General features: G+C 39.2%; 1 protein-coding gene across 2 annotated transcripts in view; it reads right to left on the bottom strand.

The window, feature by feature from the left end:
- ubr3 (ubiquitin protein ligase E3 component n-recognin 3) overlaps positions 1-15,617 on the bottom strand; it is a 42,182-nt gene extending 26,565 nt beyond the window's left edge. The window contains exons 1-23 of one of the 2 annotated variants that reach the window (XM_078286050.1): positions 14,978-15,617; positions 14,259-14,398; positions 13,765-13,917; positions 13,185-13,340; positions 12,049-12,089; positions 10,433-10,499; positions 10,216-10,346; positions 9,513-9,741; positions 8,033-8,212; positions 6,919-7,052; positions 6,673-6,759; positions 6,507-6,572; positions 6,250-6,339; positions 6,024-6,152; positions 5,851-5,903; positions 5,414-5,547; positions 5,223-5,308; positions 4,992-5,133; positions 4,344-4,440; positions 3,058-3,199; positions 2,510-2,614; positions 2,190-2,360; positions 368-400 (exon numbers count right to left, since the gene is read on the bottom strand). In XM_078286050.1, the coding sequence (XP_078142176.1) occupies positions 368-400; positions 2,190-2,360; positions 2,510-2,614; positions 3,058-3,199; positions 4,344-4,440; positions 4,992-5,133; positions 5,223-5,308; positions 5,414-5,547; positions 5,851-5,903; positions 6,024-6,152; positions 6,250-6,339; positions 6,507-6,572; positions 6,673-6,759; positions 6,919-7,052; positions 8,033-8,212; positions 9,513-9,741; positions 10,216-10,346; positions 10,433-10,499; positions 12,049-12,089; positions 13,185-13,340; positions 13,765-13,917; positions 14,259-14,398; positions 14,978-15,411 (3,000 nt within the window). In that variant the 5' untranslated portion in view covers positions 15,412-15,617. The remainder of the gene's footprint in view (positions 1-367; positions 401-2,189; positions 2,361-2,509; positions 2,615-3,057; positions 3,200-4,343; positions 4,441-4,991; positions 5,134-5,222; positions 5,309-5,413; positions 5,548-5,850; positions 5,904-6,023; positions 6,153-6,249; positions 6,340-6,506; positions 6,573-6,672; positions 6,760-6,918; positions 7,053-8,032; positions 8,213-9,512; positions 9,742-10,215; positions 10,347-10,432; positions 10,500-12,048; positions 12,090-13,184; positions 13,341-13,764; positions 13,918-14,258; positions 14,399-14,977) is intronic. The other variant, XM_078286051.1, reaches the window with a different exon arrangement.
- Positions 15,618-16,030: the final 413 nt, after the last annotated feature.

Below are 16,030 nucleotides of genomic sequence, written 5' to 3'. Positions count from 1 at the left end.
ACCTGACCTGACAAAAAGGACCGGAGCAGCACTGTTAAATAAACATACATCATATAGCCCAGTCAGAGCAACATCAATCACACTGACATGCGGTTAAAAAGCGTTTACCCAAACCTGCATTACACACGTAATTAGTTTCAGTGGTCGAGAGGGAGGGAACTACTGAAGCACAGCATCATACACACGCCATAACACACCAAGGCAAACCTCCTTTGAAATGCACACACACACTTTGAGTACATACACAAATAGAGACACACAAAGAAATTCTTTATAATAAAGATATTAAAAACAACAGATAAATGCCATTGCTAATGGCATAAAGGCCTTCAGCCTATTCATTCATAGAAGGGGTGCAAACAGCTACCTCTCTCCAATTCCCTGTAAGACGCCTGGAATTCTGTGGAGCAAGTACGGCAAAATGACATTTAAAAAATAAATAAATAATAAAATAATAGTAACAGAGGAACATGAAGGTACCAAACAAACAACAATATAAGATGAACACAGAACAGTACACTTGTCTAGCCAGAGCTAAAGAAAAAAAAAATTGTGTGTGAAAACAATATTCTAAACTAAGACCAAGACCCACTGCATGCTCATATAAATGGCAGCTGTGGAACTAACTAGGGATATGACTGTTGTTGAAACTTATGGGTCAGTGCGTAACTGGGTTTTGGGGCCACAATTTGGTATTGCAGAAAAAAATAAATGCACACACCCCCCACAGTGAGGGTGGGAACATTACCAGGCATGTATCAACTCAAAACAAAAAATGCTCAAATGCAAAACAACAACTGTAACTAACACTCCTATGAATAATTTGAGTAATTACGCCAAGATGTTTCTGAAAAGTAGCTAGAATTAGCATTCAGTTGTTAAAATCTATTGCAGTGTGTTGCACACATGAGAATCAGATGTTATGTTGGTGTGCCACATAACTTGAAGGCCTATATTCTACATATCCTTTTCTCTCGTTGCTTTGGTGTTCCTGTTGATAATTTTGGAAAATAAAAATTTAAAAAGAATTTAAAAAGCAACATTTTACAGGCAGTTCACGATAAAACTCCAACTATCCAGTTTCCCACTGTAGCAACTCTTTCAGAAATTAAAAAAGGTTGAGAATTTACACATTAATCACAAATTATTGGCACAGCTTGGATAGGCAAACAAAAGATTTTGATTTTTTTTGATAAACACTCAGGATTATACTGGTTGCTACTGATGCTTATTGTTATGTGCCTCTTTGTTTCTATGTATCCATGACTTGCAGTGACGTCACTGTTTTGTTAACGTCACCATAGTGACTCCCGAACAGCGTTGCATTATAACCACAAATTAACAAGCAAACGTCTCACCTGACTTCGGAAGAAAAGGACAGATATTTAAGCCCTTGGAGGATGTGACCATTACTCTCTGCCACAAACATCGTTGACACCACTAAATTCTGCAGATTAACTCCCTGATATGTCATTTCATGATCTATACATACAGTATGTCTTATTCACAACCCGTCTCTGGATACCCGTGAAACCCTTAAGGCATACAAAAGATGCATTTTGGTATTTCACTTCAGCGTGGGTGAACTATCCAAAAGTACTTCCCTCTTCAAGAGAAAAACATTTTTCCTGATTAATGGGCAGGCAAGATAACGTTATGTTTATAAATTATTGCTACTATGTCGCATTTATCAGTGGGCAACAATGAAATTTCACCCCTTCTATCGTGACACGATTATTAGAACCAACAGCACAATATAGACAGGCATTTTAATTGGTACTAATAAAATAGCGATGGTTTTTGGGAATCAAACTGTGTTATTCAATAAAATAGCAGTGGTTTTTGGGAGCCAAAATCGAAGTGTCAACAGAACAATGACATCACTGCAAGTCATGGATAACGTTGCTCCTCCTGTGTTCATGTATAATATTGTTCGTTGTTGTCCCTTGAATTGTTCCTGTATTGTTTCAAAACCATATCCAGGGTACTTTTTAACCTTTGTTTAGTAGCAAATACCAACACACAACTCATTAACAGCTTATAATGTAATCAAACTTTGCCAGGCTTAAGTAGTTTCATACTGTCGTGAACCGGGGGAGCTGTACTAGACAGATTGTGTGCCGTTATAGTTCCTACAAGCAACACACATTACAGTCAGCAAGCCAGCTGATAGTAGATCTCTCTCTTACCTGGCCAAAAGAGGAAGCTTCAGAACTGGTGCTGGGAGGGGGCTCTCTCTTCACTTCAGGAGCTGTCTCAGGAACCCGGACCCTCACAAAGTTGATGACATGGTGCAGATTGGACAGAAGGTTGGTGCCGGGGAACCAACTGTCATGGCAGTGCTCCTCAATGCAAGGCTCCTGGAGGCATAAGATACAAACACTGTAGGACACCGGCCAGCAGCCTACACAGCGAGGGCAACTGGTGTCATAACTGAAAATCTGAGTGTAAGAGGGTCATCTACTGTATGCTTCCACTCCAGGCGCTACTCACAGCCCACATATCTCACCTCATCCTCCTTGTCGTCTTGAACTTGATTGTCCAAGCCCAGCTCAATAAGGTACAGCACCATGCACAGCACATGCTCAGACATGTTCTGATGATCCATCCAGATCTAGAACATATGAAGATATTAGTTTACACTGAAGAAGAGATAAAACCTTAGGCATGGTTTATTACCATGTTGCAGGTAATACAGCATGTTTATTGTGACCTTATGGTACTCTGGACTACTGAGCCCACATTATCCCCTCACTAATGTTACTAACTATGCCATGGTGCTACAGTAGAACAATTATTTGGGTGTGAATGAATACTTGTGTGTTTATGTTCAGTCTACTGTCAGTAGGTCTTACAGTACGCCTTGTCTGTACTATGAGGTACTTTTGTTTTGTCCTCCACTTAGTGTGTCAATCCTGTATTGTACAATTGTCTTATAACATGTCAGCACCAATTCAATTTGGCAATTAAAAGTGCTTCCGATTTAGTTCAAGCAGTAAATTGAGATGCAAGGGCAAAGCTGTATTATACTACATGAATAGGTGTTGAAAGGCTCACCTTGTAAAGGAGAGTGAATATTACTATGTGCAAAGTCTTGCAGTGCAGCAGCTTGACTAGGCCTTTGTAACATGGGTGCAGAGGAGTCCTCTCCTTGTAAGGTGGCCACGGGTTGCCGGTGTGAATGCCAGACTGTTTCAAGCTAGGTGACAACATAATCCACAACAAAAAACATCAGAAGAACAAATAACAATAGAAAGAACATAGTAATTACCACACTCATAAGGGTGTGTGTTACGGTGTGTTATCTTACATGCAATAAAAGGTCATTTTTTCATACAAAGCAAGACCGTGAGAGAAATAGGAGTTTGATGATGTGACAACTAACATTGTTCTGAGTAATTCACTGTACAAAAGCTTTTAGTCTATGCAACAGAACAGCCGATGGGCAGCAAAGTCTCTCACTCTATTAGTGATGAAAGGATCATGGTTATATAAAAACGGGGCCGGCCTGACAGGCAATCCATCATATTCAAACGGTGCGAATGAGCAACATAAGCCTGGTATCACACTCTGATGGGGGGAAATGGCAGCTTCAATACGTTTCAAGGAGAAATATGCCTCTGTGTCATCAGGTTTAGAACACTAAACACTGGCCTTTGCTGTAATAGTCAGGTCTTTCAAGAAAAAGGTTTGATGGAGAGATATATTCTAAAAGTAACTACAATTAAATACCCAAGTGATCTCTCTGTAGCTTCAATTACATTCATACTAAAAAAGGCTTAGAATCCCATTATAAAAAGTAATCTTCCCACACTACTATTTCAAACCAAGAATCATCCAGGGAAGCACCCTTTGGTATATTTAGCATCTTCAAATCTTCTAGTGAGCTTAAAGAAATTAACCCCACGGTATCTCCTTCACCCCTGCTGGCACATTTGTCTTTGGAGACTTCTGCACCGCAATCAAACAAGAAAGATTTCCTCAATTCTATTACAGTTTGGCTTGAAATATTGATCTTGCTCGACAGCCATCTAATTGGAACCCCAACCCTAGCACCGTGTAGACCTGACCCTTCTTATCATGTCCCTTCATGAGCAGGTGGGAGAGGTGACCCTACGACATTGAGCAGGGCATGATACAGGTCGCGTTTGGTGAGGGTGATGAACATGACCACTCCAAAAACAGAATTGACCAGAACAGAATTGCAAATGTAGATGAAGGACTGTATGCGGTAGAAACAGGATACAAACCTTTAAATGAGGATAACTGCTAACTTTATACATAGATTATGTAAATTCTTAAGCCATTTATTTTGGAATATTGAGGCACCAGTGTTGACTTACAATGCTGAGTATCTGTCCATTGCTGACTGGACGTCACGCCGATAGACCGTTCTGAGAACAACCATGATGGGGTCAAACTCCTTCTCCCACACCTCCGCTGGTTGGGAAAAGGGAAAGATCTGCTTTGTAACACCTGCTGAAAAGTCAGTGACTCACAGTTTTTCATTTTTCTCCTCCTCTCCATAAGTGGTGTAAGCCTGCCCCCAAGTGGCTTGTTCAGTATTAATGACATAGACCTAATGCTCAAGACTGCTGCAAACCTTCAATTTAGAAGCAGTGGAATGTTTATCCATTTTCAAGCCTCATACCCATCTCTTTCCCTTTTCCACATAATTGACAAGACAAGACATTGAGCATAAAAATTTAAACTTTTGTTTCTATTACCTGCAGCAATGAGTACAACACAAATACAAGCAATGTGATAGGACTACCAATCTAGATTGTGATCCAATGAGGAAGAAAAAGAGGCATTAGGCAAAGTCCTATATTTAGCAACAAGAGACAAAGGCATTGATGTAACTAGCCTATTTCATACATGGGGAGGGGAGGTAATGTTTTTTACTTTGAGTTAATCCAATAAAGCCTTCCAATAGCAGGGCAGTTGTTAAAGCTGTCTACTAATAGACTGTAGCTTCAACAGAATCCTACCTTTAGGTGTGTACATGCCCTGCTGCATGGAGCCTCCTGGCTCAAACACAGGTGCTTTGAAGTCAGCCACAGCAGAGAGCATCTCCTCAAAGCTACAGCTCCCTGGCACAATGCCACTCTTGGGGTTGGGATTCTCAGGAATCTGAAAAAGCATTCTTAAGGAAATAGACTCTCAAGGATGACTGGATAGCTATTCAATAGATCTCAGCTAAATTAAGTAGTGAAGGATACAAGGTCCAACAGTGAGCTGTGTGTACGGTCATTCATACACAACTGAGAGACCATCTCAGCTCGGAGAATCTCATCATCTGCCATGCCTGTCAGCGAGAGTGAGAGCAAGCGGCAGAGAGAAGTAATAAGACAGATTGACAGAGATTGATTAAATATACTGGATTGTGTACATCATCTGTTGTAGAACCTACCCAAATGAATGCGAAGACTTGTCAGTATGACCAGGAAGGTCAGCGCTCCTTCCAGCATCGGCCTCTCCTGCTCAGAGTCCAGCACGGCATTCTGATGCTGAGACGCCATGGTCAGCAAGTCAACCACTTTGAACCTGTGCGAGAAAAAACAGTTAAAGAAATCTGCAGAATGCCACCAATCTGGGTCACATTAAAAATGCAATGTGTGACAATAGAGAAATGTTTTTTTTTTTGCATTTTTGCTTTTATTTGACAGTTTAAAGTAGAGATGGACAGGAAAGACTGGGAGAGAGAGGGGAATGACATGCGACAAAGGTCCTGGGTCGGATTCGAACCTAGGACATCGCATTTTACATGGTATGCATCACTGAGCCACCTGTACGCCCCACAACAGAGAAATGTTATACATGTTTATGTGTGTGTGGGTGAGAGCTTACCTCTCGAAGACAGACGAGATGAAGTAGTCAGGATCCAGCCTTGACGCACAAACCTGTAAAATAAATGCAGATATATGTAGAGAGACAAATACAAAAATCAACAGAAACATGTATTATAAAGCCGAGTATATAAGTGATACTGATCGAGAGCGCATTGATTCAACAATCTTAACCTGGAGCAGATAGATGTCTGGGTCAATCATGGAGTTGCAGAAGTGAGATTGCACGTAGGTCATAGCCTGTCCTTTGATCTGGAGACCATTCCTGACCCACATGTTGCTGTGGATCTCTGACAGGCTTGCCTAAAATCACACAAAGCAAAGTTTTAATCGACTCTGAACATGACTCAAGAGTTGAAGATGAGTACATAAATGTGTTTATGGGCCTCTAGTGCTATACCTGGATCTGCAGTGGATGCACCATGATCTTCATCAGCATCTCTTGATCTGGAAGGAGGCTGTCCAGGTCCAGCCCCTGGCACTTCACAGCCTGCAAGAGTTCAGAACCAAACAATTAACTATCCAACATATACACAAGAAAAAATAATAATGATCATGATAAAAAAAAAGTAGTAAATGTTAACACATTTACAATAATGTGGATTCTTTGGTACCAGTAGTATGAAGACTTCTGTGAGTTGAAGGCCTCTGACATACCTTACTGAGGAACATGGCATAATAGCGGTGCAGTGGCAGGTGAAATGTCACTTGATTTGGAGCAGGCTGTGAGAGATACATGAGCCATGAGAAACAGGAGAGGAAAATGCTTGCTTGTAAATACAGCAGTTTGTGTGTCTAGGCCTACATGTACATCTGAATTTACCTCGTCAATGAAGCCAATGGCATCAAACCAGATCTGCAGTGTCTCCAAGCAGTAGCGTACCACAGTTTTAGTGTATTCCTGTGTCTCCTGCACACAGAGAAGATTTGAAACTTAAAGATTCATATAGTTGTATATGTGCATTTGGTGCATGTAGTAGAGTATGTCTGAGATGCATGTGGTATTAATCTTTCAAGATCATCATGAATGCACTTGTGGGAGTTGTGGGAGAGTAGAGACGGGACTTACTTTGACTTTGCAGTGTGTCAAGAGACCCCACATTGGTTGTGCACAGGCCTCCAGCTCTGCTGCAAACGCTGCATAGTATGTCTGAGACTCAAATTCTACATGTTCATTCAGCTCCCGCTTATTCAAGTTCATACCTATAAGAGCAGGAAAAGGCTTGCAAAGTTAGACAGTACCCACATCTTGGTGGTGTCATGTAAACAAGCAAATTATAAATCACAAAAAATGGGCCATATGTTGTTAAAAATTCACTACAGACTACTCTAAAAATGTTTTTCATGCATGTAATGAAAATGCTGTCTGTACAAATGTGTTAGTATATTGGTAAATGCATAAATCTCTAAATCTGCCAAAAATGTTTGGTGAGAGCCAGATTAATCTGTGTCAAACAAGAGGATTCACCTCCAAGCAAGGCAACAGCAGTCTACATTTATACAATGTGATAGTGACACTTTGCACATAACATCAGTAAGAGGATACTCCAGCCCACAGTGCGAGGGTGAGTGTTATTTTTAGGGTTGTGGTAGAGTACACATGGCAAGTGAGCAGCACAAACTACAATTCTGATTCAGTGACAAAGAATCACATAATTAACACCCCATAATTCACTTCTATTCATGTTCTATCAAACATCATCATTAGCATAACAGTGCAGATTAAATAGTCCTTTGTGAGACTAGAACCTAGTTTTATAAATTCTACTGTATCATTTAAACCAAATGTTATTTGTGTTTACCCTTACAGTGTCTGCATTACAAATGAAAGTGGTATAGTGGCATTATTATACCACTGGACTGGCATAATTTAATAGATGGAGTACAAGTGATGGAGTATAAATCCAGGACAGACAAATGACAACAGGGCAAGTAATATACAATGTAATGTAATGTAATGAAATGTTTGTTGTTGTTCTTAATCTCAATGAGGCTAACCTGGATAAATAAAGGTTAAATAAATAAATAAAAATACACCCGCAGAACATAATGTGGAATCCTACAACCATTCATACCATTCATTGTGGAAATGCATTTCCACAATGAATGCCTTTAGTAAGTTCTAAATTCAATGTCTGCTTTAGAGCTCAATGGATCCAACTCATATTCAAACTATGATTTACCTTGAAAAAATGACACAAAGCTCATCCACAGCATCAACAATGAATGGTCCTCCAGGAATTTCTTTGCTACACTTTGGTGTGATAGGATATTAATAAAATCGCTAACTAAAGGCCAGTAAGTGTTGTTCTTCAACAGAGCCTCGCCACAGTTCACCACAACATGGCGACTGTTTTCTTCATCTGAAAAGAACAGAGAGAGACAGGGACACACATGTACATGAAGTTAACAAAACATATTGTGGCTATCTATTTTAAAAGATACACTTTGCAATTAGTTTATTTTTTAAAGCAACTAGACAGACATTAACCCACCCACCCACCCAGTACACAAATCAAATCTCTGTCTGCAGAGGCAGAGTTAATGATGCTATTGTCAGAAGAAGAAATGGTCGGCACTCAGAAGTACAACATTCAGGCTTACTTCACTTGGAGCCTGCACACTGAGGAAGGCCAGAGGGCCATAACATCTGTGCATGTTTTTTTCTGCATTAAAAATGAGTAAAAATAGAAAATGTTTGAAGTGAAATAAGCATAAATGTTGCACTTTTGAGTGCGGACCATTTTTTCCTTCTGAAAACAATGTTTTCCTATAAAATTTGGTGGAGCGCTGTGTTTTTTTTGAGGTAATGATATGGTTTAATGATGATTGAGTACAGTATATCAAGTAGAGTGTATGGAGGTAGGGTGATCAGCATTGCAGAGTACCTTCAAATAAGTATGAAACATAGCCATAACCTAATATATAGCCCAAATGTTTCACAAGTCCAAGGCTGAACTAAAACAGAATATTCCCTGACAAAAAGGCCAAAAGATCAACAGCTACTACAATGGCACCAAAAATTAAACATTTTATATGACTTGACATTAATGGACCAGCAACATAAAAATGATGATCTCTTGGTTTGATGTTATATAAGTATGCCTCCCAGCCCATTCCACAGTTCATTGAACACCTCCTAATCTTTGAGTAGATGCAGACGTTTTGACATTTTGTGCTGTAGTACAGGTTATTACATCAAGCCAGAAGGCCACTATCTTTAAAACCATATTTCACTTTGGTAAAACAGGTTTTACTGTGCATGCTACCAAATGAGTTTATGATCAATCACCGATGGTGGCTTTCACCTAGGCAGAAAAATTAATGCTGCTAATAAAAATATGGTCTGGTGATGGGAATTAATTTTATAGATGGGAAATAATTTTGCTTGTTTGCAATTATGGATAGATTATTCATTCCTGAGGCAGCAAATGGCAGACTGATTGTTCATGAACTCCTTTTGATTGTTCATGAACTCATTTTGATGTAAAATTAAAATGTTCCAAATTGAAGTATAACTTTAACCACTTAGTCTATTATTTACAGTCTTTAAGTATAATTAAAAAACACAATTATGCAGACAAAATAAGCCACAGAATCAAAAGTGTGGTGATGTGTGCCAAACCAAAATGAACAGTAATCCGACTCATTCAGACAACTCACCTTGAAGTTCACTTTTGATAAGGCAACTCTCCATCATGTAGAGGAGGACCGTGACCATGATGTCCAGCAGCTGACACTCCTCCGTCACGTGTCGTGCCAGCTCCTCGTTGCTGAACAGCTGCACACTAATATGTACGATGCGGTTGGACATGGTATCCGATTCGTGGCTTTTCATCAGCGTTTTCATGATGAATGCATAATGTTGAACGAATGTTTTTGTGAAGGTGATCTGCCGGAGAGGACAAGAGAAAAGTTAAGTTTCCCATCACGCAATTTAGGCTTATTGTGACTAAGTGGTCCCTTTTTGGTAGATACTTTTTGCTTTGTAAACCTAAGGGGGCAAACATTAGGCTAATCAAAGATTATTACAGTTATGTAAAACTCTGAGGCAATAAAACCATACTAACCAGGCAATTAAAAAAAAATAGATTAAAAAGAAAAAGTTTTAGTAAGCCGGTATACCACTACAAATTCAAGCAAGTGCAAACAAATGAAATTTCAACCTCTGCCACTAAAACTAACTGAATTAAAAATAATTGAGAATTATATTAAAAGTGAAATAAGGACAGAGCAAATATCTACTTATATTAATCTGCAGATGGGACTTGCATCAAAATGCAATGCTCGATTTTTTTTTTCCTTTACATTTATTATGCTTTTTAGAAAGAAAATGTACAACAGAACCCTGTAGGAAAGAAAATACCTTGTAGTCCTGATCTGGCAACATGTTCAGTAAGAAGGTGACCATCTTCTGAGGAAACTCGTATTTTATCGTCCAAAACAGCAGTTCCTCCAAAAAGCATTTATGTTTCAGAGATTCTATAATAGATGGGTCTGTGGGCAGATAAGGGACACAGTAAGACGGGCAGCTCCTGACCACATTTCAATGTCAAATTAGTGCATTACGAGACCACAATTACCTTTGGTAGTGCTACTCAGCTTTACCCTCTTTCTCTGTCCAACAGACTGCCCTCCATCTTGGTCCTCCTTTATTAAAAAAAAAAATGAATTACAGCAAGTTCTCCAACAAGCTTAACAGTAACAATAAATCAGTTCGGATAAAATCAAAACAAATCTGACATGTTGGACACTAAATTCAAATAAAAAATGGGTATACTTTTTTTTTTTAACAATATGTTTATTGAAATTTCACAATTGAAAACAGACAACACATCACGTACATCCTTACTCATACACGCGTCAAAAATAAATAAATGAATAAATAAACAAATAAATAATGATATATATATATATATATATATATATATATACATATAAAATAATAATAATATTAATCATAACAATAACAGAGAAAGAAAGAAAACTGAGAGAAACATAGTAATAATAATAATAATAATAATAATCATCATAATAATAGAAGTAATATTAAAAACATTTTTTAAAAAAATAAAGGCAGTCTTCTGTCAATACACTCTTCCTTTTCCCTCCCTCATTCAGGCCATATTTGTATTTTCTAAAAAGTCCATAATTGGGTTCTAAATATTAGCAAAGTCCTTTTGTTTCCCTTTAGCAATGTATGTCAGTCTCTCCAATCCAAGACAACTTGACAGTTCTTTCATCCACATTTTTAGTGATGGAGGGTCTACATTCCTCCAGTATAATGCAATCACTCTCCTTGCTTGAAGAAGTCCAAAGTCTAATAGTTTTGTCTGTTTCGATGTCCTAACAAAATCATCAGGGTAAATCCCGAGCACACAGAGTTTGGCACAAAAAGGTATGTTTTTCCCCAATTATCTGTGATAGACATCTGATTACACTTTTCCAGAATATCTGTATTCTGGGGCAATCCCATAAACAATGAAACAGGGTCCCCTTCTCATCTAAGCACCTAACACAAGTGTCAGGAATGTTGGGGGACATATGGTGAAGTTTAACAGGGGTTATGTACACTCTCATTAGCCATTTATACTGAAGCAATTTCAGCCTTGTATTAATCGATTGCTTTTGTGCTTTTAAGCACGCCATTTCCTGATCCTCCTCATCAATGTCCTCTTGTATGTCCATTCTCCAAGCATTTAATCTATCACGAGTTGACTCTGCCGAATGTGTTGCCAGAATATTATAAAACCTAGATATGTGACCTTTACCATCTAAGTTCTTAAGTACGATTTCCTCGATAATTGATAGTGGTGGTTTGGACATTATGTGCTTATATTTTAATGATATAAAGCTTCTCAATTGCAAATATTTGAAGAAATGTTTTCTAGGGATCTGATATTTCTGACATAATTGATCAAATGAAAGGAAACTTCCATCTACATATAGATCAGAGATTTTTTGAATGCCCTTATTAGCCCATAATTTGAATCCTCCGTCTGCTTTACCAGGTTTAAACTGATCATTACCCCAGATCGGAGTAAATTGTGATAATGTGACCACCTCACCTACATGTTTATGTGCTGTATACCAAACTGATACTGTATTTCTAAGAAAGGGGTTCTTTGTTTGTTTTTTCAGTGTCTTAATAAAAAAAATGGGTATAATAAGTTATTCTGTGTGTGATGCTGACACATACCTCTTTATTAGACTCATCTGGGCTCCCTGGTGCAGAGGTTCCTAGAAAAAAAAAACCATATCGCCACAAGTGGCCATTAGCGGGGTCCAAGCCAATAGGCCAAGCATACATAAATGCCCAAGATATCGTAATTTAAAAAACTGCCAATTTGTCCTCACAGCAACATTATAGAGCATGACTGTAAATGTACTGTACACTTGTATATGAAGTTTGATTGCTCTAGCATTAAATGTTTAAGTTTGCACATTTTCACTGTCAACTCATTTGTGTGTCTTGGCCAGTTGGTTATGTGTATCAAAATTCTCTGGAGTAGCCATGATTTAGGCAGTTAAAATATGCTCTGTCTAAAATTCAGTGGAGATTGAGTAAACTTTGTAGGAGAAATTAATACAAAAAATAGGTGTCACTATAAGGCTGGCCTGATGGTGGCGCTATGGAGCACAACCAAATGTGGTCTGAGCAACTTTGGTGCACATCCCAAACATGTATGTGAGGTTGCTTTAGCATCAAGTGTCAAGGAATTATGCCTCATTTCCAGTTTGAGTGTCTTCACCATCAACTTTGTTGTTTGAATTTTCAAAATGCTGTGTAATAGCCGTAATCTACGAAGTCAATATATGCTGTGTGCAAAACTTCATGGAGATTCAATCAACTTTGCAAGAGAAATAACTAAAAAATAGGTTTTGCATAAAATTCAGAAATCTCGAAAAAAAAAACGATCATGGCGGAAATGATGAATGAGGCAGTTTGTGCAATAGATTTGTCTTGAGCCAAGGAATCTGAGGAAAAAAACTGATTCTACGCCATATGGTTCAGGAGTTATTGGCTAAAAATGTAAAGATGCTTGTCACCATATGGCCAATTGCTGTATTTTTTTTGGGGGGGGCTGAGTAGTGGGGGAGATGTACAACCTATCCACCAAATTTGGATGCTGTGGGACTTTGAGCTCCACAGAATTTTAAGGCAAAAAAAAAGAAGAAGCGGAAGAAAAATCCTAACATAAACAACAGGGTTCCAGCATCTGTGTTGCTTAGACCTCTAACAAACAGGTGAAGATCATCATGGGACTTAAAACAGTGTCTGACGCCATCATCTAAAGTCGAGTTCCAGCATAAAAAGTTTAAAGATTGTCTTACCCAATAAGCCCAATGCTCCTGCACCTCCTTCAGCTCCAGCAGCGACATCTGCAGCTCCACCCTGGGCTTTCTCCTCCACAGACACCAGACCTGAATTCTTCAACGCTGACAAATACTTGTCATAGTTGTTTTTAGCATACAAATTCTCTTCTTGACCTGCAACAGAACAGCAAAAGAGAATTGCTATAATGACTGCTGTAATGTCCAAATCACAAGAAGCTATAAATTTTATCAGAAGGAAACATGTTCCAGATGGAAGATGTTTCTCCTGAGGAGTGTCTGATTTTTCCCCACATTTTGATATATACACACACATATATATATATTTTTTTTTTTTACAGGTGCTAAAGAAATTGTGCCTGTGAATAGCAATTCTTATTGCAATGTGCAGAAAAAAACAAACACAAGTGCATAATATGCTCATTTTACCAGTATTTTCCAACCTTTGAAAAATAAGATGTCTACAGAGAGACAAACAAAACTCAGTGATATAGCAATTTCTGATAAACATCAATCTAACTACTGTATGACTATCTCACACAAGCTCATCAGGAACAGATGAGTTTGTGAGGATATTTACCCATGCTCAAGTCTTTGAATGTTTGCTGATTGGTCAGGATCTTTGTCAGTACAGTCCTCATTGCCCCTCCCATCTTCGTGAGCTCCTCTAGGAAGGAGATCTGAGGCTCCAGCTGTTGCAGGACCTTCTGTAGATCTCTCTCAGTTGATGTGTCTGGCAAAGCAAGATAAGAGATACAAGCCATGATATTAAGTATTTTGCCAACAGACTGATTGACTTAAAAACAAGTTGTATAACATTGGTGTCCAGCAAAATTCATGTACACTATATCCAATTTTCCTTTGGCTATAATATGCAGCGGGAATAGTCACCAAGATGTAGCAAACGTTTTAGGATCTTTCTACCAGGCCATACCATTGAAAATTAATTGTAAAATGTCAAAATCTGAGTGAACGGGAAAACTATTTCTTCTCAACTGCTGGTTAAGTTTTCATATTTTAGAGATACCAATTTATAACTTCCCAAAGATAAAAACATATGGCATCAGTTTTCACCTGGCTCAGTGTATCCATCCCTCAGGTACTGTATGATACAGATGATGAAGCGAGGAAGGACCATCTCAGACATCAACAGGAGGTCTCGAGGTACCGAGGGGACATTCTCCCCTGTTCTTAACCGATGCCGTCTGCAAAACCTGGCAGAAAACATACATGTTGCAGACAGCTCACGCACATACAAGTGGCTATTTTTTAATTTTTTTTTTGCGGTTTATGAATCCTATTTTTTTTTTACTCTGAGGTCGCCCAGCTGTTAATGATGACGGGTGACTGGCGCAACTTGAAAGTACATCTCTTTTTCGTGTTAATTATGGTTAGATTAAATTGAGATCAATCAGGAGCAAAGACACTCAATCGAAATCACAATAACTGTGGGGCGGGCCACTGTCATACACTGACCAGATAGTATGCATCATTGTTAGCTAGGTTGGCTACCCCTCTCAGTATAACTGCTTAGTCAAGGTTTTCCTATCAGGAAAATGACAGTAACGTTAGAACAACCGTAACTGTAAGTGACTGGCATGTATTAACTTTAGTGCATAAACTTCAGGGGGAATTATATTGGAGCTGACGTTGTTGGCTGCTTAGTAACGTTAGCTAGCGTTGGCTTGGGAACATTAATTAGCTTACTTCCCATCAAGACCTGTCAAAACGGCACCAGCTAACCAGCTAGCGTTAGCATAGCTAGCTTAGCTAGCTAGCTTGGACTTACTTACCCACTCTCTCGCATGACATTACTATCTCCACAGTCACAGGCCCCACCAGCCTGGCTCCTGAACATGTTGAAATCATGGCCTGTGTGGTCTCCGTTATTAAAACACTCTGCACACAATGACATGCAAGGTGAAATGCCACAGGTCCGACATCGATATGCCACAAAATTTGCTGTCCAAACCAAGCCACACAGAGTCGCGTTGTCATAGGACCGGACCGTTTTGCAGAACTCTTCGAAACCTTCGCCTCCTGCAATTAGACATTTACACCAGTCAAGAGCCTCGGTGTCCGCCGCTGGCTTTTCGGGGTTCAGCACAGAATCAAGCAGCTCCTGAAGTTGTCGAACCCCAGAGCTATTGTCAGTCCGATTTAGGTCTGCCTTCAAATGGGCGGCAGTAGCTTTCTTATCCCGGCGTAGCAGTGACGCCGCCATCATGCACTCTGGCTTGTTGTCCACAAATTTATTTTTGTTGTCTTGTTGCCATGTTCTCGGGCTTTCTCGCGATACGAATCCTTGCGTCCGTCATGAATCTCGTTTGCTGGTGAATTTCCCAAAGTAGTCCACGCTCAAACTGTGTTATTGGCTCTAATAAACCTAGTTAAATATTTGGTGTAGAGTCTAAAGACCTGGCTTGCCCAATGGCTCCGGTCATACAAACGTATGCATGTTCTATTTTTTTTTTTTATTTTTTTTTTTAGGTAACTGCCAGCAACAGATTAATATAGATAAAACGTTATCTTCTTAGTTCGCTCATGTTTTCCTCGGGGCCCACAACACTTTGCTGTGTGTATGAGAGAGAAAGAGGGAGAGGGAAGGGGGTGGCACAACAGCTGTGTATGGCATTTTTTAGGATAAATTTCCAAAATGTTCCGTGTCCCTTAATGTTCCTTATCTTTGCAATATCACTTGCGGCTTCTTGTAGACAGTCCACAATTCAGCCGTGAATTGTAAAGCACTGACCTTGTAACAAAGTAACAAAGCATTAATATATAATCTGGAGGGGGGAACTGTTATCACGCGTACCGGGTCCACCTCGGGTTGTTTTTGTTGAAGC

This window comes from Centroberyx gerrardi, chromosome 10 (assembly GCF_048128805.1).
Source record: "Centroberyx gerrardi isolate f3 chromosome 10, fCenGer3.hap1.cur.20231027, whole genome shotgun sequence".
Classification (NCBI taxonomy): Eukaryota; Metazoa; Chordata; class Actinopteri; order Beryciformes; family Berycidae; genus Centroberyx; species Centroberyx gerrardi.
This window is presented reverse-complemented; position numbering and strand designations above follow the sequence as displayed.